This window comes from Sander lucioperca, chromosome 11 (genome assembly GCF_008315115.2).
Source record: "Sander lucioperca isolate FBNREF2018 chromosome 11, SLUC_FBN_1.2, whole genome shotgun sequence".
NCBI classification, from domain to species: domain Eukaryota; kingdom Metazoa; phylum Chordata; class Actinopteri; order Perciformes; family Percidae; genus Sander; species Sander lucioperca.
Genome location: NC_050183.1, coordinates 14,777,876 through 14,804,573, shown reverse-complemented (window position 1 = coordinate 14,804,573; position 26,698 = coordinate 14,777,876). Strand labels below are relative to the sequence as shown.

General features: G+C 42.8%; 1 protein-coding gene across 11 annotated transcripts in view; it reads right to left on the bottom strand.

Annotated features, from left to right (window-relative positions):
• The window catches only part of mast2 (microtubule associated serine/threonine kinase 2), a 264,432-nt gene that overhangs the window by 107,382 nt on the left and 130,352 nt on the right, over positions 1 to 26,698 (bottom strand). Inside the window, exon 1 of one of the 11 annotated variants that reach the window (XM_036007024.1) lies at positions 19,171 to 19,305. The exons of the other annotated variants lie outside the window; for them this stretch is intronic. Coding sequence (XP_035862917.1) covers positions 19,171 to 19,290 — 120 coding nt within the window. The 5' untranslated portion in view covers positions 19,291 to 19,305. Of the gene's footprint in view, positions 1 to 19,170; positions 19,306 to 26,698 lie in introns of those variants that run through there. 11 annotated transcript variants of the gene reach the window in all.

Genomic DNA, 26,698 nt, shown 5'->3' with positions numbered 1-26,698 from the left:
AAGTTAAAGACAAATTCTTGGATTCATGACTCTCTCTCTAACACACACACACACACACACACACACACACACACACACACACAGTAATATGATTTGTCGTGTAAAACAGAAACCTGGTTTCCATAACAGGTATATCGGATTAGATCATGCCGATTTCCCAGCTAGATTTCCTGGAGAATTTCTTATTTAAACGTGCAACCAGGTTTCTAATCTGCTTTTTAAAAGAGAGCATGTGCAGGACAAAGACCCCAGACAGGGAAAGTGTTGCCGTGAAAAAAAAGATAATTATGCACAGGTAGTGATGCATTCTTGTGTTTAAAATAATTCCATCTAACTAAATCTGAAGCAACACATTATTAGGCTCAATGAGTCTGGTACCAACGCTCAACATTCGACTTGATTTTTAAAAGACGCGTGCTGTAAGGAAAGCCGTGCACCTTCGCTCCATCATCCCTCCACTTTTCCAGCTAAACTTGATTAGTAAAGCTTCCAAAATAAGAAGATTATATGCAGATTATCTTTGAGTTAAGTATGTTTTGGACATTTTATAGTTTTATTAGAAAGTCAACAGTAAAGAGATGACATGAAATGAAGGGACGGAGAGAGAGAGAGAGAGAGAGAGAGAGAGAGAGAGACGGGGGCATGACATGCAACAAAGGTCCCTCGTCTGACTCAAAGCCCCTCAGCTAGCAGGGCACCCCTTATACGCAACAGTTACAGTAACCAGGTTACCACATGTAAACCCACAGAGCGAGCCACCACCGTGAACAGCCGCTGCAGCTCCAGGCAGCGGTGGCTGTCATGCATTAACTCTGTATCCACGGTAACGCCACACTGCTGTGTGCCAAGTGCTGTGATTGACAGCCTGACACATGAAGCCACCCATAAGACGCACACGAGTCCAAACGGATGGATAAACGTGTCTGCGCGGCTGTCAGCAGCTGTCAGGAGGAAACACAGAGCCGATTGGAGAGGTGACAAATCGGTCAGGTGGCACTGGGCCGACCAAATCTGTCCCGAATGACTCCAAAATCTAAACTTGCTGAATAGAATTGTTTGTTTTAAGGACTAACATTATCTACAAAGACAAAAACACACTTCCTTGGAGTACTTTCCAACTCATACTACTTTCATACTACTCGCTACGGCGTAAATTCACACGCAATCGCAAGGTAATGTAAGTCAACAGAAAACGGCGTTGATATACACGCTAAAAAGCGAGTATGTGTCTTGATAACACGCCAATAATGGCATACCTGTTGGCGTGTCATACATACGCCATTTCATGAGATCAGTCTGTAAAACTACAGTATATGTTTCCTTGGCCTGTTCAAATATCAAACTAGAAATAGGATTGTGGCAGTTAGTTTAAAGATGATTTTTTTCTGTTTTAATTACAAATGAAAGTCAAGTTAGTGGGGGGGATAATCACACACTCGCACGTCCTAATCACAGAGAAACCCGCCGCGTTTACCATCAAACGCAGTCAGCAGCGTTTATATAAAGAAACGGGTCTTTAGGACTCGACGGCGTCATGAGAAAATAAATTCTTCTGAGTGTGTGTGTGTGTGTGTGTGTGTGTGTAAATGTCTGTCTAACCTATCTATATATTCAGTACATGTGTTTCTGTGTGTGTGTGGGAGAGGGGTGTATTTAGCCGATCCACCCCGGGGCCCGATCATAATAACATGTTTTAGTCGAGCTAAAAACATGCAATTAACAGAAGGATGCAGGGGAGCTGAGCTCCACCGGAGACAATTAGAGCTGCTGCAGCAGCAGCCGGCAGCCATAATTCATTATCAACACCGTGAATATTTATGAGGAAACCGTGACAACAAAGAGACTCCACGATGACACAAGACGCAGAGCAGACACACACTAATGAAAAACGCTGACGTTAAGTGTGTAAATTGTCCGAAGAGAACAAAATTGATCCGTTGGTACAGGACAACTCTGGTGTGTGTTTTCTTTTCTTTTTTTCATAACGCAATTACAACAGAGACATTTTAGACCAAAATCATTTCAATGAAATTGCTGCAATTAGTTGGATTCGCTTGTGGAGGCGGCCGTGCTGACAGAGCTGACCTTTGAGGGAATACAGAGGAAGCTTTCACATTAGCCGTGTTGCACCGTTCGTTTTTTTATTTAACCAGCTCTGTCAGAATATAAACTAATCCTCAAAATACATGCGGCAGTCAGCTGGGAGACAGGAGTTGATGCTACAAACACAACGGGCCCTATCTTGCACCCGGCGCAACGCGGCGCAAAGCCCCACGCAAATGTCTTGGCTAGTTTAAGACCGACGCAGTTGTCAATTTCCCGTCCAGCGCCCGCGTCGTTTAAATAGCAAATGCACCTTCGCCCATCTGTGCGCCTATGGGCGTGCTGGTCTTACAGGGAGGTGTGTTCAGGTGCATTCTGGGCGTATTGCTATCTTGAGGCAGCGGGAAGTGATCACGCCATTGACCAACAAAAACCTGGTCTAAAGTCAATAACGCAGCATTTCATTATTTTAACAGAGCATTAGTAAAATATACCTAGGCTTATGCACAGCACGCACACACTATGCTTGTTACACACTATGCTTGTTACACACTATGCTTGTTACACACTATGCTTGCTACACACTATGCTTGTTACACACTATGCTTGCTACACACTATGCTTGTTACACACTATGCTTGCTACACACTATGCTTGTTACACACTATGCTTGCTACACACTATGCTTGCTACACACTATGCTTGTTACACACTATGTTTGTTACACACTATGCTTGTTACACACACAGGGACGCGCAGCAGCAAACAAACATGCAGAAGATTACAAATATAAATATTACGGTGCAAATCCTCCATCATAATAGCAATGCTCCAAGGTCCAAACACGCCTGGCTTTTAAAGGGAATGGGAGATGATCTCTGATTGGTTGATTGCATGTTACGCCCAAAACACCCCTCTGATTAATGAAGACACTAAGTACAACCCTTTTGAACCATGCGCCCGGCGCACGGACCCTTTTTTTCCCACCAAACTAGCAAAAGTAGATTTGGACACGCCCTAAACGCACCTGCGCCAGGCGCTTCACGCCGTGCGCTTAGATCGTTGAAATAGGGCCCAATGTCCGGCTGGCAACTGGAAACTGGCAGGCCTCTTTGGCTGTCTGGTGACTGCATCGTAACCACAAGATAGGAAATAAGCAGTTAGCCGGCAGCCACTGTAGCTTACCAACGTGTCCTGTAAGTAGTCACTACATCATCACGCTTACAAAACCAAACACTGTAAAACTGTATATGCAACTTTTCAATCAAAGGGTAACAAGCGTAATTACAACACTGCCTGAGGATACGTTCATCAACAGAAACATCAATCAATGATCACTCCAAAAATAAGTTATGTATCAAGTAATTAAAAACAAAGTAATGAACAGACAATAAAGATAATTATCAGTTGCAGACATACTATACAAGGAGACTCAAAAGTAATAGACATGGATGTAAACACTGCAATATGTGGAATTCTGCTGCAGTGGTAAGAGACTTGAGACTGACTTTGTGCTTGAATAGTTTAAAGGATCTGCATTAATTATAGTATTAAACCCAGTGAGTGAGGATAGGATGGAGAAATAGCTTAATATCCTCGTTAATCTGGATCAGTGTAAAACTACTGGTGATAATGTGGGGAAACCAAACATATGAGGTGAAGAGAACGCTGTTTACATTTGTCGGGACTGCAAATGATCACTTGGAACTGTTGCTTGAATCAGCTTCTTTAAAGACATCTGACTGACATTAAAGTAAGAACAGGGTCAACCAGAAACCCTGGCCTGCCTCATCGGCAGTGACATGATGGACAGCAGCCATAACGTTAGAATTTAAAAAAAAAGAAAGCTGTGCTGGAGTGAAATACAGCCTTTAACAGCAACATAAAGCTGCTCTAAGTGAATGAGCTAATTGTCTGGAGGCGCTCTGAGGACACGAGCAGCGTCCTAATGAAAGCTCTGCTGCTGCTCAACGGCTGCTGGGAGAGACTCAGCAGCACAGACAGAGGCCCACTGGGACCAGTAAGGCTCTAATAGAGGGGTGTGTGTGTGTGTGTGTGTGTGTGTGTGTGTGTGTGTGTGTGTGTGTGTGTGTGTGTGTGTGTTTTTAGGGATAGGGGCACAAGGGTGAGTGTGTTTGCGTCCCAGGATAACACACTTTACTATCGAAGAGCATTATAATTCACCTGGGCACAACACTGACACATTAACACAACTAATCTCCATTACTGGGTAAGTGTGTCTGTGTGTGTGTGTGTGTGTGTGTGTGTCAGGGGGATGACATCCATTTGGGTTGGCTTTTAATCTTCCAAATGAGCAGACATAACTCTTCCTACACTAATGCCACTAACAGCCAATTATTGTGTGTGTGTTCACGCAGTAAGCATGTGTGTGTTTGTGTGCTAATGTGTGTGTGAAGGAAGAGGGCAGTCATTACAGAATTGCTAGATTGTGTGTGTGTGTGTGTGTGTGTGTGTGTGTGTGTGTGTGTGTGAGAGAAAGTGAGCGAGAGCCTCCATCAGCAGAGTTTAACTTTTACAACACTCATAAGATGCTGTTTTCACTAAAACATGTGACGCTCAATTTGCCAAACAAAATTGTCACTCATCTGGCGATAGCGATGTGCTTTCCTACGATGTGAGAAGAGCGTGTGAACTCAACATTAAGTTGTTACATTGAACTATTTTAGAGGCTGTGGACGTTGTTCACTTCATTAATGTGTTCACTGTGTTCATGGACTGAGGACGGGAGGAGGATTCAGTATTCGGCTTTGGATTTGGCAGAATCTTAACCAGTGGATTCGGTATTCAGCCGAACCCCAAAAATCTGGATTCGGTGCATCCCTATTTGAAACACAAGAGATGCACAAAAATAAAATATTCTCTAAAATCTTACAGGACAGAAAAGATGTAAGGAACTAGATAATGTGAGCAGGTGTGAACACACACACATCGAATGTAGATTTCATAAAAATGTAAATGAGACAAGTTGATGACATGAGTGTGTGTACCTGCAAAGCACTGCACCTCTGGCCCGCGTTACCGCTGACTCGCTCTAACGGCCTGATGGGAATCCTTCCTGAGCGAGAGAGGCGAGATTTTAAACCTCCCTCTTCTCCACACCGCCCGCCAACAAACACGGTCCGAGATCCGATGCACTTCAGCAGAGCGTTTTGAAAGAACAAACGCACTCGTGCACACGGGCGGCAGCTTGCTTCACATAAATGTGGAAAGTGCTTTTGAAAAAAAAAAGGTGAGGCTGCTTCACTGTGATGGGTGACCCAGATTTCAGTGGTGCGCTCAGACTGCAGGAGCAGACCTCTCTCTCTGCTTTTATGAATTCATTATGACAGCAGACTGGGTGTTCAAATGCAGAAACAGTGCAATCTATATGTGTGCAAAGAAATGAAGTCATTTTCCATTCCTTTGTGTGTGTGTGTGTGTGTGTGTGTGTGTGTGTGTGTGTGAGTGTGAGAGTGTGTGTGAGTGTGTGTGTGTGTGTGTGTGTGTGTCTCTCTCAATTATCATGCCTCCGGTCTGCCCTCGCTCGCCTTTGCAGTTTCAGTTCATTATCAGTCATCCCTTCTTCAATTTACACCTTTCTGCTGCAAACCCCCTCTTCTCTATCTATCTATCTATCTATCTATCTATCCATCAGTCTACTTTCCGCCTCCCCCAGCACTTCATCTTCAGTAACAAAGACAACACAAGCTGTAACAACTCCTGCTGGGAGAATCCAAACAAATATCAGCCCAAATGTGAAAAACACTCTTACTATAAGATGCAACTGATGATATTTCTTCTCTGGTTCTGAAGATCATGTTTATTTTACTGTGTGTGAGGGTCTATAGTAGGGTTGGGTATCATTTTTGTTTTTTTTCCGATGCAGGTGCTAACAAAATACCTTTAAAACGCTGCCTGAACCGATACAAAAAAAAAGCACGTAACGACTGCTGGCGACATTAAAGGAAGGCTTGTTCATTGCTAAGTGATTTATTCAAATGTAATAACAATAACTTAATTCCAAGTAATTTGCTGTTAAACAACAAAAAGAAGAACGACTAGACGCAAGAATGGTACTTTACAACAGCAGCTTGAGTTTCTCCAGCTTCACTTGAGTGCATCGTGAGCTTACGAGGTACAGCTGAACGCACCATTAAGTCCCGTCGGTTAGGGCTGAATGATATGACCGGAAATCAGAATCACGATTAATTATAACAATACGAACAATAATAAATCACGTTGTTCTAAATCATATATTCTGAAGCCAAAATGTTTCCAGATGACAGACACTGCGTTTTTTTGGGGCACAAGTTGCTCAGTTGACTCGGACTCCATTATGCTTTCCATGCGGCTGACTGGTCCGGGCGAAGTCACGTGACTGCACACGCAGTAGAATGTTTTTAAGGAGAAAGTAGGCCTACCAAGAGGAATAAATTATTGAAAATATCATCGATAACAGCTTCAGAATTTTGACGTTGATACATTTCCGGTTAATCGTCCAGCCCTACCGTCGGCGGAATCAGAGTGAACCGATGAAAACTTTGTGTAATTGGATTAATGATAGTGGAAGAAAGGCGGCGTGAGGGAAAGAAGGAGGGAGATTAATAATTAGAGGACAGACGAGAGTGGAAAAGAGGAGTTTGATGGACAGTAAGAGAGGGGAGGGGATTCCCTGGAGAGACAGCAGCGAGGAAAAAGAGTGACATGTGAGCAGTCTGAAAGGGAGTGCTCTTTCACTGCCTCGCCCTCCCCCTAATCCCCCCCTCTGTGCTCACCCCCCCCCCCAATCTTCATTGTTAAAGCTGATCTGCCTATAGCGGCTGAGGGTTCAGTGAGGACGGGTCACTTCGAAAATGCCAGACGAGGAGGGAGATATGAAGTGTTGGAGGGGGAAGCAAACATCGCTCCACACTCGAGAGCAGTCGGCCACCAAGGACTTCAACAGTTATCATCACTGGTTACACAGGAAGCTTTGGTTTTGGCGCTCATCTAAAATCGGGGCAGTTCTTCCCTTCTGGGAGCAAAAATCCAATTAACGTGTTGTCTGGTTGCTCCAGAGCAATTGTAATCTGGCTTCCATGATGGACATGTGATTACCCTACTGTGTCATCACTGAAGCAAAACCAAAATGATTTCATTTCAGTGGAATGGCAGCGATCAGTGGAATCCATCACAGGGACGTTTAATTAGAGGCTGTTGACTAATAGCAAACTGTCCTGAGTAGAAGGGGGGGGGGGGTATGCTCACAAGTTACAATGCACCATTTAGTCCCAGGTGCGGATTGTTCACTCACGGGAAGGCGACATGTTGCTACAGAGTGACCTCAGAGCATCAGGAGGATTTTCCACTTGTGTGCGTTTTCTCCGTCTTCTCCGACTCCGGCAGTGGCCATGGTGTCTGGATAACGAGCAGCTGCAGGCTACCGCTAAGCTAACGTTACCCTGTGTCTTTAGCTGCACGCTGCGGACGCTGTGTCTGTGTGCAAGGAATCCGCGATCCTGCTTTGGATTTGTATAGCCGAAATGGAAAGCTCATCTCGATATATATTACGGTGTTTCCTTTAGGATTTGTTTTTTAGCAGTGGGGGGGACGTCTGTCCCAACAGCAACCCCCTGCCCTGTCTGACCTATTTCTGATACCGTGGCGGCAGAAATTTTGCCATGGCGGGCCGCCACTACAAAAATCAACATAGAGGAAACACTGATTACGGTGCTGAGTGTACAGAGGGTTAATCAGAGCTGAACCAGACACTAAACATGGAGATAAACCTAAAATATGAGCTCAAAGACTGACTTTAAGTTACACATTAAAAGCCATTGGATTAGGGCTGCAACTAACGATTATTTTCATAATCGATTAGTTGTTTGGTCTATAAAATGTCAGAAAATAGTGAAAAATGTGGATCAGTGTTTCTAAAAGCCCAAGATGACGCCCTCAAATGTCTTGTTTTGTCCTCAACTCAAAGATATTGAGTTTACTGTCACAGAGAAGACACTAGAAATTATTCACATTTAAGCAGCTGGAATCAAAGAATTTTTTACTTTTGTCTTAAAAAATTACTCAAACCGACTAATCGATTATCAAAATAGTTGGCGATTAATTTAAAAGTTGACAACTAATCGATTAATCTTTGCAGCTCTAAATTGGATACATTGTTAATGTAAGAAATATTGATTAGTGAAGCTTTTAACTGTTTTTTTGTTCCAGCTGTGATCAAACAACAAATCCAATCACACTCCATTTTGTGAAGCAATGTCTGGCTACAACCAATTTTGTACTGAGACACCCGAAATACAAAAGCAAAGTGTAAAAGGTCAGTCTGGAGCCTTGTGCTGCAAATGCATCATGAATCAAAAGAGCAAACAGGTTTTCTTGTCACTCTCTATGTGAAATAAATAAATAAATAAATAAGTACTATCAAAGAAGAGTCTGCGGTGCTGTGTTGTTGTGTATAAAGGGTAAGAAAAGAAATTGCCCGAAGGAAAATAGGACTGAGGGGTGTGTGTGTGTGTGTGTGTGTGTGTGTGTGTGAGGACGGGGTGACGTCTAGACTTTCAATTTCACACTCTTTGAAGTTTGCTGCCCGCTGGCCAAACGCAGCCGTGTGGATGAAAACATGAGGGAGGGGGAACAGGAGGAGGAGGACGTTACATGTTTTCCTTTCCCTCCTTCTCTACTTTTATTTATGAGCAAAGGAGTTCATTCCCCCCGTGATATCACTAAAGTTGGCATCACAGCGGGGAGTCTGCGTCAGGGTTTGGGTATTTCTATGTTCAGGGAGATCTTCATCTCGGCTGGCATGTCTATGAGGATAAGTGGGGCTTATTCCTTTTTTTCGTCATCATTATTCATTTTTCTTAAACTTTTTCTAAAGTTTAGTTTTCTCTGCTTCTTTGAAATCACACGTCATGAAAAAAAATACATTCATGCATTTATTAACATTATGAATTTGTCAACATGTTATGATTATTTCACCACATCCTTTTTTAATTCTTTGACTTTAAGACACTGTGAGATTTGACCATGAAGTGCTCTTCTTTGCACAATGAACTAGTAACTTTATCATTCAGTAGGAAAATAGTATTTATAAAATATATTGGTTATGACAATTATCTTGCTATTATGTCCCGTTAGGAGACCTAAGGTCCTATCTTGCACCCGGCGCAGCGCAAGGCCCAATGCAAGTGTCTTTGCTAGTTTAAGACCGACCACAGTTGTCAATTTCCCGTCCAGTAGCCACGTCGTTTAAATAGCAAATGCCCCTGCGCCCATCTGTGCGCCCATGGGCGTGCTGGTCTTACAGGGAGGTGTGTTCAGGTGCATTCTGGGCGTGCTGGTCTTACAGGGAGGTGTGTTCAGGTGCATTCTGGGCGTATTGCTATCTTGAGGCAGCGGGAAGTGATCGCGCCATTGACCAAGTTATTTTAACAGCAAATTAGTAAAATGCTCCTAGGCTCGTGCACAGCGCGCGCACGCTATGCTTGTTACACACACAGGGACGCACAGCAGCACACACACATGCAGAAGATTACAAATAAAAATATTACGGTGCAAATCCTCCATCATAATAGCAATGCTCCAAGGTCCAAACACGCCTGGCTTTTAAAGGGAATGGGAGATGATCTCTGATTGGTTTACTGCATGTTACGCCCAAAACACACCTCTGATTAATGAAGACACTAAGTTTTTCCGCCGTCAAACTAGCAAAACTGGATTCGGACACACCGTAAATGCACCTGCGCCAGGCGCTTTACGCCGTGCGCTTGGATCGTTAAAATAGTAAAAGTAATCCGACTGAATTAGACTTTTCAACAGTCATTATTTGGTTTCGAGGGCACACTGAACTGTAGTGCTGCAAAGATGACTCGATCAGTAGATTAGATGTCGACCTCTAAATTAATCACCTATTTTCAACTATTTTATTTAATTGACTAATCGGTTTGAGTCATTATGAAAAAAAGGTAAAACTTCTCTGATGTCAGGTATCTTTGAGTTGTGGACAAAACAAGACATTTGAGGACGTCATCTTGGGCTTTGGGGAAACACTGATCCATTTTTTTTATTGACATTTTATAGACCAAACAACTAATCAATTAATCGAGAAAATAATCAACTGTCAAATAACCGACGGATTAATCGCCAATAGAAATTGTCAGTTGCAGTCCTGCTGAACAGATGAAAGGATGTACTGTACAAAACAGTTTCAAACAAACGTTGGTAAATGCAGTGTTTCCAACATACAGTATGTTACTGCACATTAGGGGTGGAACGGTACATGTATTCGTACCAAACCGTGATGTCTGAACCGAGGTATGAACCGAACCGTGACTTCTGTGTACCGTTCCTCCCCTACTGTACATTAAATGATCCTGAGAAGTTCCATGCATTCAGGTTTACAGACTTTAAATATGAAAAAAAAGTAACACTGGTATCGGTACTCTGTATTTGCAGATACTGTAAGTTGAGTTATCTGAACCGCTAAAGTTGGATCCCTACCTATCTGTGACTATACTGTAAAACTATCCGATGCATGTGTCCAAGTCTATGTCCCGGTCCCCCGTCTCTCAGTCTGGCACAGTATATTTCTACATGATACTACCCTGTTTGTACCAACGTGTGAAGGCCTGTCTGTCTCTCTCAGACCAGCTGGCTAAGGGCTTCTATGGTTACAGGTCACTCTCTCACTCTCTGTTCACAGGGTGAGCTCATATTATTCTCTCAGCGGTCACCGTGGATACCGGATGAGCTCATAGCTAGTTTTCTAATTGGCTAATCCAGTCTGCTGGCGGGAGACACACAGAGAGATAGAGAGAGAGACAGACGAGGAGAGAAAGAAAGACGCAGGAACAGTCTGTGACCTAAACAAAAGAAAGAAAGAGTAACAGAGGAGATGCCTGAGCACAAGCGCTGATAGATGTGGGACAGAAAAAACAAACAACAGAACTCCTGTTCCCACTCTCCTTCTCATTCCCTCATCCATCCCTTTCTTTTTCTAGAACAAACAACAAGAGGCCCAGCCAAGAGCCAAAGTCCAGCTAAGCCCTCTGAGCTGTGTTTAACCTGCTCTTGGGGCTCAATGTGGCTTTACAGTATCTAACTCTGCATCTAAACAAGCCCTGACCCCCCCAGAGGGGACTCTATCGGAGCACGCGCAGCTCAGAGACAGCTACGTAACGCCTCTGAGACTGTCAGCAAGTTTTGAACTTTCAATTCAGACTTAAGGAGGTCAGTTTTCTCCAATAATTAAACCGGGGTTGATGTAGATGCTGGGATCCAAATCGCAAACTTTTTACTTTTAGTGCGTACTGCAGCTGATCTTACTGTTGCATTCTGTTTGCGTACTATAAGCAATCGTGCATAGACAGTACCAGTCAAAAGTTTGCACACGGTTTCTTATTACGGGAATGGGAAAGCATGTCCAAACTTTTGAGAGGGACTGTAGCTACAAAAAGTAATACACTGTAATTCGTATATAGTCCACGTACTGTATATATAGCTGTGTGCACCACATTGACTGCTGCTGTATACAGCGTTCATACACATTTTAACCAATCCATGACTTTTTGGCAAATTTCTGCCAATGACTATGTATTCCTGAAAATGTCAATCGACAAAATTACATAAGTAGGCACACTTACGTTCCCCACACGCAAATTCGGCTGCCAACTGACTGTCAGGAAACATGACGCTGAAAAGTCCAATGACATCCTCGCACGATTTCAAAGAATGGTAGGAGTTTGCGACTTTTAACGCCCACAATACCTCGGCGCTTAAAGGAACACGCCGACTTATTGGGAATTTAGCTTATTCACCGTATCCCCCAGAGTTAGACAAGTCCATACATACCCTTCTCATCTCCGTGCGTGTTGTAACGCTGTCTGACGGCTCCAGCGGCATCAGGCCAGCACATAACATGCAGGTGAATGGTTCCAGTAATCTTACTGCTCCTAATAAGTGACAAAATAACGGCAACATGTTCCTATTTACATGTTGCAATTTGTATAGTCACAGCGTACAGAATAGAGTACCCGGTTTGTTTACGGTTAGAAGATGGCTGTGTCTCATGTTACGTTGTTTTTTTGTACACGCTGTGACTCTACAAATCACAACATGTAAATAGGAACATGGTGGCGTTATTTTGTCACTTTTGTCACAATTCGGAGCAATAGGGTTACTGGAACCATTCACCTGCATGATCTGTGCTAGGCTAAGCTACCGGTGGAGCTGTTAGACAGCGTTACACCACGCACAGAGATAAGAAGGGTATGTATCGACTTATCCAACTCTGGGGGTTACGGTGAATAAGCTAAAGTCCCAATAAGTCGGCGTGTTCCTTTAATGCGTCTTGTCTAGTAACACTGGAGATAGTCCCTTGTCTTGTGCCTTGAGTCTGACTCGTGATGGAAGACACTGCAACCAGCGTAACGTTGGTCGATGCCGATGGAGGAGAGAAGCAGCTAGTGATGGTCATGCTCGAGCCTTCACGCGCAGCCACGACTGCCTGGTGCTTGGCGCCTTTAGCATGGCTAGTTAGCGCTGCTTCTCCCATATTAGCGATGTCAACGATCTTAGAACATAGTCCACATCTCGCTTTACATGGGTCCTGGGCCTTCTCGAGCCACGTCTTGTATTTGTCCAAGTGAAGCCAGACATTGTTAAATTGGCACTTTCCTGGCATTTCAATTTAATTTCCATTTGATTTCAGTCAACACCGACTTCACCTCAGGCAGCATCGCAACAAGTGAGTGAACCGGAAGTGAACTGAACGTTATGCCCCGAATAGAACGTTAAGGTTCAGACGACGTGAAATACATTTTTTATTACACGATTTTTTTTAATTAATCACATATTATTATGCTGTGTTAAAAAAAATCCCATGACTTTTCCAAAACTTTCTGGGTCTTTTTTTTTTCCAAAACCTTTCCAGGTTTGGAATTTGCATTTTTCAAATTCCATAAATTTTCCAGATTCTTTCAAAAAGTACGAACCCTGTGTATATAGGCCCGGACACACAGAGCCGACGGCCAAACGTCGGCAGAAAAGGCGATTGGGCTGATCAGTCTCCCCGAGTTGATCAAAAAAGTGTCTCGGAACACACCGAAGAGACGAGACGTAATACGTCTCCATAACAGCAGGCGGCGCTAATCTGTATTGTTGCCCAAAAATGAAAACCAGCAGCTGATTGGACGAACGCATCACGTGGGTCTGGTTTCTCCGGAAATTCACAGCCAGACTTTCATGGCGGCTTGTTCAGAATACGATCTCATATTGGACTAAAATAGTTCACCGAAACGTGTTTCTGAAAACATTTTAAGAGAGAAATAGGCCGTGCAGTTGCTGAATCTGTCTTCATTTCAGATCGACAAAGGTCAGTTTAAAAGACTTTCATCAGATTTTGAGAGACTCTAGTCACGCTCATCCCGCTCCCCGTTTCCGGGTTAGCTCTCCACCAATCAGATGGGTCATTTGAGTCCGACTGCCGACAGTGCCCGCCCCGCCGATTATACATGTCAAATCGGCCAAAATGAAGGCCGACGGCCCCTCAGACGGACGACGGAACACACCAAAACAGACTTGAGTCACCGACCTCGCCAGACTGTCCAACAGCCGATTATCAGCTCTGTGTGTCAGCGCCTTAAGAGCGCAAAGGTCCTAAAACAAAGGGCTTTCAGGCACGGGAGCGGAGTTCATGTCCCGGAAGAAGTTCAGGGGAAAGCCCAAGACTTTCACCCAGGAAACGGGTGTTCGTGTCCCGGAAGTACTACTTAAGGGGACCGGTGTTTAACCCCAAACCACAATCTTTTTTTGTAATCCTAACTCATTTTGTTGCCTAAACTTAACTGCCGTCGCAGCAAAACAGTCCCCTTTTGTGAGAGGATCACACATTTTACTCAGGATAAATCAAGAGATCAGTCCATTTGAATTACGGGAAACCCTGGATAATGAGAAAGAAACCCTTCCCTTGAGTCGGATGCTGGGTTCTGCATTGTTCCTTGAACAGTTCAGGCAGGGAGAAGGAGTCACGCTGACTTCAGGTGTCAGAGGAGGTGACGCCAACTGAGACAGACGAGTGTTTGTCTCATTAAGACACATGCCTCGTTCTGTCTCTGTCCGTCACTTTGTCTCTTCCTGCAAGCGACTCAGTGCCCTCTAAGTGTCAGCGGAGGAGATGTTAAAGTCACAGCTAATGCAGGAGGAGTGCTGCTATTTGTCAGTTTTTGTTTGTCAGTTGTTGTACTAGTCTTTGTTGTTATAGAAAGCGAAGGTGCTTATCAGGGACAAGGCTGTGAGTTTCAGTCTAGACCCAGATCTGCTGCGATGTGGCCTTTTGTTCTGTCTGTCTGCATCTGTGTGCAAAAAAGGATGACACTAAACAGGTAGAGAGGCTCTTAAAATGACAGCTTTCTGGTTGACAGTCGAGCAGAAAATGGGTTTCACAATGCCACATACTTCCACCCATTCTCATTCCCAAACACCCATCCTGGCATTCAGCGTTATTTTCCTGACAATAACACTCTTGTGTCTTGTATGAGTTCTGAATCCTCCCGCACTTGCAAGAAGGAAATGTCAGATTATGTTAGCAATGAGAAACTTCCCTATCAGATATTTAAGTCAGGAAATGTTTCCCCTGACAAGCTCCCGGTGTCACTCCAGCTGTGCGATCTTCCATCCTGATTGGCCAAAAACACTGGCTGCTCTCACAACCTCCCGGGACCAACCAAGGGTACATCTGCTAAGCTGACGCAATACGCCACGGGTAATTAATTACCAGATTTGTGGTGCATTCCAAAACAGAGAGGCTACATAAACAACTCTGGGAAGGGAGAAAAAAAAAAGTTTGTGAAAAGTACTTTTAATGAAGGTTAAAATGACAGCAGCATTGTGCTGCCAGAGCTGAGTTATGGGACCTGGCTGAAATATGTCTGTAAAACCAAGGATAAAAAGTTGGCATCACTTGTTCCAATGCATTCTCAAGAACGGGTTCGTAGGACATCGTACCAAAATGTATGCACACCAATTCGTATAATATCCTGCAAAACTAGGCGACCACGGGCTAGTCACGTGACACCGGCAACAGATCTCTGTGAGCTGTCGGCGGCCGTTGGTAGAAGGGCTGCAAGATATTAGGAAAATATTTAACTGCGATTATTTTTGAAAGATATTGTGATTAGCATATGATTCACGATATTGGAGGGAATGATCATAAATATATATATATATAAAAAGATTGAAATGTGATTTTTTGCGAGGATCTGTACCAAACTAAGATTGTTTCTTTAGTCTGTAGGATAGAACAAATATTGCGCCCCCCTGTGATTTCGATATTGCACTAGTTCATATTGCAATTTCGATAAGATTTCGATTAATTGTGCAGCCCTAGATGGTAGTTGAGTTTAGCAGACATTGGGTTACTGGGAGCCGGCTACAGAGCACCGTGAGCTTTCGCTTGTATCAGCGGGAGTTGATAGTTTAGCCGACAAAAAGGGGACTTTTAGGCAGCTACAGGGAAGATGTCCTTTCAGAGGCCGTGGCAGTTGAGTTTAGCCGACGAAAAGCGAGCGTTGTGTGACGACGACAGTTAAGTTTAGGCATCAAAACGACGAAAAAAAAAAGATTGTGGTTTGGATTAAAACGAACTTGCATTTCCTGGGTGAGTCTTATGTTTAACTGGGAAACAAACTCCTCTCCCCGGCTTGAAAGTCCTGTGTTTTATGACTAGGGCTGTGGCGATATGGGAGAAAAAAAAAAGTGGTTAAAGGCAAATAATAGAACAGTTGGTAAGTTCAGAAAATTACATCACTTTACTGTAATGCAGCCTGAGACAATATATGTCATATCACGATGTTACGATATCCAAAATCTAAGACGATATCTAGTCTCATATCACAATATCGATACATTGCCCAGCTCTATTTATGACCCAACCACACAGCCCGACCTCCTCCCTACACTGTCCACAGCGTTCTTATACAGCAGCAGTCAATGTGGTGCACACAGCAATAAATATGTGGAATACATACAAAATTACAGTGGTGCACTTTTCGTAGCTATACGACTGGTTCATGAGAACAGCTTGCTTGTTTGTTGATGAGATTGAGACAGTTTAATTTAGTTTTTTAAACATATATTCGAGAACTATATTTGTAGTAATAAAGGGTTTTTATAGAAAACGTGTTTTATATTTCTCAAAGAAGTATCGGAGTAATAATAGTTTGGGTAGTTGTACCAAAACGCAGATCTCGCATCAGCACTTTCACCCGTATCAGATGATACCCAGGAGACTTGTTTCAATCGTGATCTAGTTAAGTGTTTCCCAGACTTTATTTAGACCATGGCACCCCCGTGACCTATTCACAATCTCAAATCTTTCCATTGCTGCTCTGTACCAGGAATACTCCCGAGCCGAAAACTCTGACGGCCGACAACCATGAGCTGATGATGAGATGCATCACGACTTGTCTGGACCAATGAGGGATCAGTCTCATCCTGTGTGTGCTTTACATTGATTAACCAAGAAATTAGCTTGTCAAAAAGTAACACGTTTAAAACCCAAAGTAACTCTCCTGCAAACGTTTTTAAACTCAGGTCTTAAATCTGCATTACTAAAGACCAGGGATCTTCAACAGGGGGTCCGGGACCCCTAGGGGGTCCTCAGAGTCAATGCAGGGGGACCTTCAAATTATTGGTTTTTTTTTTTTCAAAAATTAAAAAGTCTTAACATGAATCTGACATAAGCTTACTGGCCTATAGGTAAAGTGGTCACTAAGGCCATCCACAGATACAGTTCATCCTAAGGATTCCCTGTGCCACAGGTACGTTTAATATTTAAACCTGATTTACAAAATCATGCCAACAATTATTAGGCTATTTTAATAGCTTTGTATTCTATGCAAAAAAAGGTATTTATGTATGTAAAAATATATACATGTTATTGTAGGTCCAGTATATTATGCAACTTCATTTTATACACTATATGTAGTAGGGGGTCCCTGCTCCATTTTACTTTCAGTTAAGGGGTCCTTGGCTTAAAAAACATTGAAGACCCTTGCTAAAGGCAATGCTCAAGATGCCGTTTGTTCACAGTAACACTTCAAAACATAGATATGGATAAAATTAATTCCGTTCAAGCAACAAGCATCCAGTGTGTCTGACGTCCATAGACGAGGGAGGGCAAACAAAGAAGTGTGCTCTTTCAGCGGTGAGCTTATTGTTGGTGATTACAATAAGTCAAACAGAGCTGTACATCCCTTTCACACTTTTCCTCCCGCCCTCCCTCTGCCTCATTTTTTTTAAACTTCGACACCAGGCTTGCCACCCTCTGGGCTTTCGGCTTTCATCATGTTGAGAGATGTCTGCCCGCAGGACGACACATAAAAAGAAGATGAAGGGGGGAAGAGGAGGAGGAGGAGGTGGGTAAAGAGAAGAAGAAAAAAGGCGGGATAGCTGCGGGAACCACGCAGGGAAGGTTCTGAGGGTTCAACTGAGAAAAGAAGCTGTGAGAGTGACAACGTGTCACGAAATATATTTTAATTATAATGAAGTGTGAAGGTTTCTGAGTTCAAGACTCAGAGTGAGCAAAAACAGCCTCATTGTGGGACTCAAACTCAGGCTGCAACTGATACTATTTCCTTTATATCAATTATTGATTTTTGTATGCACTATACAATGTCTACAAAATAAGGAGCCCAGAGTGAAGTCTTCGACCGCTTGATGTGCCCAAAACACTGGGCCAAAATCCGAAGACGACTTTCTTTATGGTGTTCAATTGAAGACAAATCAAGACAATACTCGGGGTAACTCTACTTTACGAGACAAGGTTATTTCAATATGGGGAAATGTAAGTCCATAACTGAGAATCAATCGGCGCTGCAGAGAGATCCTTCCAGTCGACAGCATTAAATACACATTGTCCTCGACATGTCTGCTTTATTGATGAACTAACAGGAAGCTGGCAGAAATTACGTCCATTTTTCTAGGAGCACACACAGTCCATTAATAGCTCTCTACGTTGGCAGACCATAGAGGCAGATTTTCTGGATTCTTTATAAGAAGCAGCTGCAGTAATTACTGCAGAACAGTGGAACCGGGTCGCAAGTTATTGCAGCGCTTAACAGGGGCAGGATATCGATTCGCCACGAGGAGCAGAAAGACAACAATATAAGCTCCGGAGGGAGAAAATCAACAACTGGAGGGAACAAGATGTTACTGTAGTTTCTAAGAAACTCACTGTGAACTCACATAACCTAAACTTCTTCTTCAGAAGTGTACCGCTGTGTAATATTCAGCGGTGGAAGGTAACTATGTTTACTCAAGCACTGTAGCTTTGTTGTGTGCCTGCGTTAATAGTTCACTCACCTCTTTGTATGTGTAAATGTTATATATTTTTTGTAAATCAATTTAGAGATATTGCAAAGTAAAAGTCCCATATCTGTATCTTCAAATAGCTACATTTGTGAATACTTCAGGGGCTATAAAACACATTGCTTCACAATTCCTGACAACGACCGAAATATTTGAGTTCAGAACATATGACTACATACACGCTAAAAGAAATCAAACATTTTTACTGTATCAATGTAGAGATTTTCCATAGTAAACGTCTCCTGAAGTGTGTGATTCAACATGTCCCCGTGGTCGAGTGTTAAAAAAGTAAACAAAAATCGCAATGAATGATAATAAAGAACCGCACGACTTATAGAATCGCAATACTTAAAAACCGCAATATATATCGCATCACCCAAGAATGGTGATAGTATTGAATCGGGAGATAAGCACATCGCACCAGCCTTCGTAGGGGTTAGGGTTAATGGTAACCTGCTTAAAGGTCCTATGACATGCTGCTTTTTGGATGCTTTTATATAGACCTTAGTGGTCCCCTAATACTGTATCTGAAGTCTCTTTTATATAGACCTTAGTGGTCCCCTAATACTGTATCTGAAGTCTCTTTTATATAGACCTTAGTGGTCCCCTAATACTGTATCTGAAGTCTCTTTTATATAGACCTTTTATTTTATAGAAATTTAGTCTTAGCTTAGCCTTAGTTTCATTAGTGGAACAATGAAAAGCGAGTGAAAGATAGGAGGTTTCTTAGCTTAACGGGAAGCCCCCCCATGTTGTGAGTCTTACCTGGCTGAGCTCTGAGGCCATCTCATCTGTCTCCTTGATAATATTCAACCTTAAATCGTACCAGCTGACCGAGCGTCTGCAGGCCAGAGAACTCGGCCCGGTCCCTGTCTGCTTCTTCATTAGTCTGGAGCACCCGCAGACAAGCCATCACCAACACAACCCAATCACACGCTCCCAAAAGGAGCTCCGGCAGGACTACAGTCGACCTCCAGTGAACCCAACATTTTTAATAACTCCTAAGCCAAAAAAGATTTGCTTGATTGCTTTTAATTGGCTGGAATTTTGCCATCCGTTAGCCTCATCTGGGTTTGTCAAAGCTCTCTTTCACACACTCGCCTATCATGAACTCACAAACCCGTTTTGCTTCGACACAAGTTTCTCTGCCAAAAGACATGATTAACCAGAGCTGCTGAGCTGTGAGTCCTAAGGAGAAGGAGTGTTCAGGGGTTAAAGCCATAGAAGGAAAAGTGAAATTTCTTCGTTTCCCCCCCATCTCTCTCAGCCTGGGTACCTCAGAGTTATCAATATTTCACAAGGCTGAGAGCAGCACGCTCAGTCGACTGTGGCCGGAGGAGGAGAAGAGGAACGAGATGAATCTCTCCATCATCCTGAGAGCCATGCCTCCACAGGGCACCATTATAACTTATAGCCAATATAGCTTATGATTAAGAGAGAGCAGGAAAAACGACGAAAGTCTACGAGATCAATAAAAAAAAAAAAAATTCTGACAGAAAATGTATAAAGCTAATGAGCAAAAGAGACGAGCTGAGTGGGGAGAAATAGAAATACATTAAGGTTGAACCTATTAAACACCACTCTAGGTAGCCTGGTTTGTCACTGTATGATTTATAGGTGTCATTAAACCTTCTATACTGTAGATGGACTGCCACATTGTTCTGAAAGGCTACCAAGCGACCTGGAATATCGGTGTTTTAAGCCCCCAACGTCTCCTTCCAGGCAGCGCTGCCTGGAAGGCACTAGGATTAGGCATTGGTTAGGGTTAGGGTTAAGGTGCCTTGAAGTCAACGGTCGCAGCGCTGCCTGGAAGGAGACGTTGGGGGCTTAAAACACCATCGAGCACCTGGAATACACCGGGATGGTAAACTGATATGTCCAACCAACAGACCAAAACCTAAAGATATAGAGTAATATAGTAACATTATGGTGTGCAGCATTCTGGTCTTTCTCGTCTGGTTCATGTACTCCGTGACAATGGGAGGTGACTAACAGTTAAAGCAATTCAAGCCTTGGATCGACATGAGACTCTTCTGGTTAAATCATCAGTAGATGAACAAAATAAATCTGGATCTTTGATAAAACGTCAAAGCCTGTGAACATAAAAAACTCAAGGAGGGAAGTCAACTGTGACTCCCATAAAACATCAGCTGTTTTACATCAGTTCACTTTCACATTCTGGCTCAGTTTGGGATGAATCAGTTACTATGGAGAAGTAATTTGTACCCAACTGCAATGACAAAACGTTACAGTGCTCATGTTATGCTCATTTTCAGGTCCATAATTGTATTTAGAGGTTGTATCAGAATAGGTTTACATGGTTTAATTTTCAAAAAACACCATATTTTTGTTGTACTGCACATTGCTGCAGCTCCTCTTTTCACCCTGTGTGTTGAGCTCTCTGTTTTAGCTACAGAGTGAGACATCTCTGTCGCACATGCTCAGTAGCTAGGAAAGGACTACTAGCCAGTCAGAAGCAGAGTATGAGGGCGTGCCCTGACAGTACCTAGGTAAGGACTACTAGCCAGTCAGAAGCAGAGTATGAGGGCGTGCCCTGACAGTACCTAGGTAAGGACTACTAGCCAGTCAGAAGCAGAGTATGAGGGCGTGCCCTGACAGTACCTAGGTAAGGACTACTAGCCAGTCAGAAGCAGAGTATGAGGGCGTGCCATGCTAGCAGCTAGGCGAGCATTATAACGTGTGTTCCAAAGTGACCACGTTTGTCTCTGAAGTAAAGGCTGGACTACAATAGAGCTGTTTGGAGCAGTTTGTGAACAGTGTTTTCTGTTGGAGATGGTAAGTCCCTTTGGGGTGGACTTTGGGCTTTTTCACTTTGTAAACCTATAACATGCACAAAAAAGATATATAACACAATAAAGGAAAGGGAAAAAGCCAAACAGCATAATATAAGCATGTTAAGAATTTGCTACAGTGGGTGGATTATGCCTCTGACTGGTTTCTCGGCCACAACACTTATACGTTGTAGAACCATCCACCATTGCTAGGAGACACAACTATGTCATGGCAGGCGTGTTGCTCAGGACCGTATTTAGCAGTGCTGAGTGTGAAGTTGTTTGGATGAGCGCTTTCCGAGCAATGTTCAAAGAAGGTAAAGTCCGCACAACAGCTTAATGCTCCGGAAAAATACTTTAATAGTGCAATTAGCAGCCCACAATTTGTGCCTTATAGATTGTGTGCCTTATTAACCCCTAACCCCCTTACCTTCTTTGAACATTCACTTTTTTGTCCTGCACCAGCAACTACATGAACGTGCACAACATCGTCTTTTTTGAATCGGTTTCTGAGCAAAACCAGAGGCAAAGCAATCGGCCCGTTCCCAACATGCACATTTTAAACAGGCACTGCACTAGTAGCCCTTGATGGTGGGGATTGAGTCGCTGTAAAATATGTGTGCATCTCTCAGCTTGTGCATGTGTGCTGAATGCTGTAGTGTGAGAAGCAGGATTAGTGCTGCCATTCACAGCTCCAACGGCAGCGGCCAGTTTTCCAGAAACAAAAGCCTGTCTGTTCCTGACTGCGTATTAAATCCAGAATCTTTATCGAGGCTCTGTGCTGACATCAGCCTGTCTGGTTTACCAACACGCATGTGGTGGGCTCCTATCAGGTGGCGTCTACTTTCAACCCAAATTGCTGTCACATGGATTTAGAGACGATTCTTCCCTTGTATACTCAGTGCTCCGTGTCTGCTCTCTCAAATTTCATGGTAATGAAATACAAGCAGGTTTCCCAATCTCCTTATTCCTTAGGGACTATTTATTCTGCATGAAGTAGCTCCAATAGAAAAAAACTGCTGACAGTGTGTCACATTATCCAGAGTAACAGGGAGACTGTTTAAGAGAAGCCCTATTTACTTCTTACTTACATTGTATTGAAGTTGTCTGGACACGGAAATCTCAAAACGTAGACAAAGAAAAACCCAAACTTTCTACATGATTAGAGATCAAAATATGACTATAAACATAGTTTATGAATCATTTAAAACTGAGAAGTTGCTCCGAATAAAGCTGCAGTAAAACCAGAGTAAATTTAAGCCTGAGTGGGTGTATTTTCTGTCTCTGCTGCTCGTTAATCAAGCAGCGATCCAGAACACCAGGTTGAACGGAAAGCTCCTGTATGGTAAACATTGACAGAGGCTCACAGGAAGAATACCTCAGTCACGCACACATACTTCAAACAAAAAAACCTTCACACAAAAAAAGACAAATGCTGAGAAGCAATAGCAGCTTGACGCTTGAGTATACGTGTTATTTCTTTAACAGCTAGCTATTTGGTAACAGGATATTACAAAAGCGTTGATTCTGAAAGCTGCAAAAGCTGAAGTCTGTGAAGGTTCTCAGTCATTCAGGTCGTAGTTATTCAAGTAGGAGGTTAAAATCAAGGCTGATGCTTGAAATGAGTTTGCTACAATGTAACATATGCAGTTTTGGAGAATTCTTTTCTTCTCTATAAATATTGAGGTTTGATGGTGAGCAGTAGGCTATTCAGTGGAAGAACACAACTGGAAGGCGATTCAACTCTGGGTGTAATACCGTGTGAACGTGGCTGAGCAACTATACATTATTATTAGTCTTATAACTTACACTATATGTCAAGATCTGTTACCTTCTCAGACATAAAAAAAATAATTGTTTGTTGTCAATTTATGTGCGACCCAAATTTATTTTATGAGCTTGGGGAAGAAATAATACAAATTAAATAAATACACAAATAAAAAGTTTGAGGCGAACTATCATTAGTCATCAGTCGTGCATGAATACCTGCTGCTTGCTCGGTTTGTTATACGACGCACAGCGAGCAGATTAATGCGCTCACAGATCCAATCTTTAATAAGCCGTTAGCCTGTTAGCTTGAGCTTTGTCTGAAGGAACCGGGCAGCAGTTTAACTGCCAACCCCCCCGGTACCAGTCAGAGAGGCGTGTTTACTTTGTGTCTCGGTCCTCCGGTGTGTCCAGAAACGGGCTCCGGTCAATTTTTAATTAGCCTACATTAGTAACAGTTAATTTTGTGTTTGTGTGTGTGTGTGTGTGTGTGTGTAACATGCTGGGATACACAAGGTGGTAGAGTACATGTAGTAAAGGTAGGCTATGTTATGATAAAAAAAAGAGTATCCATCGCTGCTGTGAAGGAAAATTAAAAAAAAAAAAAAAAAAAAAAAAAAAATGTCCTACCTATCCCTTGCTGCCACTGGGGGAAAAAAATAAAAATATAAAAAATAAAAATATTTTTAGGCCTCGTTTACTGTACGATGGTTTGCTGTGGACACCATTTAGCTTGTGTTATTGCTTAATTACACTTTTGCATGTACGCGTGATGGGTGCTGGTTTCGTCAAAGCGTTGTGCACATCTTCAGGTGTTAACACAATGTATCTACAAGATGCAATTAGCACACGGCCGGTGGTAGCAGCGTGGTCGAATGTGAAGTAAAAGCATGTGAACAGTGTGATATGCAAGGCAGCGGTTTGTCTACGTGTTCGCCGTGAAAAGCAGACACATCACACCTTATACCTTCACACATTTTCACTCTGTAGATAAACAGTTAAACCTCACCCATCAAGCTCAACCACACTCCCCTCAGATGCATTACAGCCAGACACGCAGCACAATTGGTTCAGACACTTAAGCCCTCTGTACTAATGGCCCTTGTCTTGAACAAAGCTGTTTTATGGTTTGCCCTTTGTGTTGCTCAGCCATTTGTATTTCTCTAAGAACAGCCTGAAGCCTATAATTTGGCCCTTAACCCACCTCCTCCTTTCATATTTCAATCTTCACCCCCCACATCCCGTCATGGAAACGACAGAGCAGCTACAAATAGAAAGCAGTAACCCCCTTTCACTTCAGTAGAGTGACCTAAAAGCTAAACACGGTCGCTATCTGTTTGACCTTTCACCTTAACCACATTATCTCTTCACCGCCTCTCACGGCAGAGGTCAAGTGATGGAGTTCTGCTCTCTGTTTGGTCTCTAAACCGCACTCTGCCCTACATGCTCGGTCCATCAGAGCAGCCTGATAGACTCCTGATGGAGTAGTGACCACTGACCTCAGGCTATGTGCTCTATCTGACCAGAAAGCTAATTAGAGGAAGTGCGACCGAACAGGGCTGGACAGACGCATCCTCATCACTGAAGTGCTTTATGTAATGTTGCAGTAAGCATAGGTTGGTCTGTTTTCACGTCCCGTTTTAAAAGAGAGTCCTAAGGATGGTGAGGCTTACTGGTCCATCCATCTATGAATCCATAAATCAGTCAATCTGTCAATCCATCCACTTTGAGATACAGTATCTCACCTACCATTGCAACTGATGATTATTTTCATGATCCACGTATCTATTCATAACTTGCCTTTCCATTTTTCTTCATAAATTTATAATTAAAATATATATAAGGCTTATAATATGGCATTAGTGCTGAAAGAACTAGTCAATTGACAAAAAATGAATCGGCAACATTTTAGATGGATTTAGATCATTCACAACAAAAACGGTCATACATTTGTTGATTTCAGTTTCTCAAATACTTTCAGACAAGCTTCAAAAGATCCCATTGGAGAAGATGGAACCTTTTTGTATTCAATCAATGACCTAATCCAATAAGAAAATTGTTGACAATGTAATTTGTGATGATCAACAAATGGATTCATTGTTGTCATTGTCACAGTCATTGTTCAATGGATTGTTCCAGCGTTAATCACAGCAACCACTGCCTGCACTGCCTTGACATTTGTTGGAGATAATTATGAATCCTAGAAGCTGAATTCGGTGATGTCTCTTGACGTTTCCCTTAGTGCCATCATAAAGCTTAAGTGTCCGTTTTTAGCAACACTTTGATGCATGGTAATTTATCTTGAAAACTAATGGCCTAATCTCCATGAAAGCTGCTCCAGACCTTTATGGACTCAAGAGGATGATTTTTGTTAACTGTCTGACCTTTGGGCCATAATTTCCACTTGTAAAGCAGAAATTTAACAATCTTAAATCATGGTATTTCCTGATCACATTTCTACCCCGCAGAGGATGAAGCCTTCGGATTTTAATGATGGCGTTGGGAAAAACTTTTACACTGCATCTCCACTACCAGGAAGGTTATAAGAATAGCTGAATTATGAGTGATGAGTATAGTGTGTGTCGTCGGTTCAATTCAACACCGCAGCCTCTAGGGGCCGAGGTTTTCAGACTGTCGGTCATGTTTTTAATCCATTCAGCCGACGGTTGTGACGACCAGCCACAAAAAGGGATTTACAGAAAGGAAACGAGCCAGAGGACAGCCCTCCCAACAAACACAAACACGCCAGGCCCAGACAGAGACAAACAAATATGCAGTTGTCAATCAGTGTCTCAGTGTACACATTTACACCGCGAGATTTTCATTTCCTTTCACTGCAAAGTGTGACAGAGTTGAGGTGTTTCTAGATTCAGTGGAGCCTCAGACCTTTGAACCTTTCCCACATATTTTTAATTTACTGAGGATGTGTAGACATAACATAGTTAAGTCTAAGGCAAGAGTCCAATAATCCTGAGACTGAGTCAAGACCAAGGCCAACCCAAACAGCTCTATTCCAGGACTAAGCTTTAACCAGCACACAGTACTTTTTACATCTGCTATTTCATTGTTAAATATGATATAACCTCAAAATTAGCTTAAGGCAATGTAGTGGTTTAAATTGGTCAATGTTTTCATTTAATGACAGAAAATAAATGGATAAGAGCTAGATGAAGAAAGTTTGTTATACTTTGTATAAATATGGTATCAAGGAACTAACCTATTGTAAAAACTTGATCTGGAAGTTAGGGGCTGAGATAGAACAGGTGAAGTGAAGTGCTAAAATCTCAGTGTATCCAGGTCACCTTTCCCTGCCTGGTGTCCTCATTCGAGGCCTATTTTCTCTCCACACAAAGCTATTTAAACACTGTAAATGCTCCATGTAGGACACGGTGTATCAGAGTCTCTGTGCGTGAATCCTCGTAGTCTAATATCTCCTGGCAGCTTCAGAGTGTTAAGAGCGGGGCTGATGGGAAAGAGGTTATCTGAGGCCGGACGCTAAAACGGGCTCAAACATACAAAAGGGGGTTGAGGGGGTAGATTGGTGTTTGCTGACTCAACATTACTGGAGCCGTGAAACCCTTAAAGCACGAAACAGGGATGACAACATCCGAAATTAAAACACTTGATAAATGTCAGTGCTACTGACATCCCAATCCAATCCAATTTCAAAGCTTTTGCATGTTTTAGTTCATTTACTTTAAATCACATGTTGTATGTCAAGTCTGCTAAACATT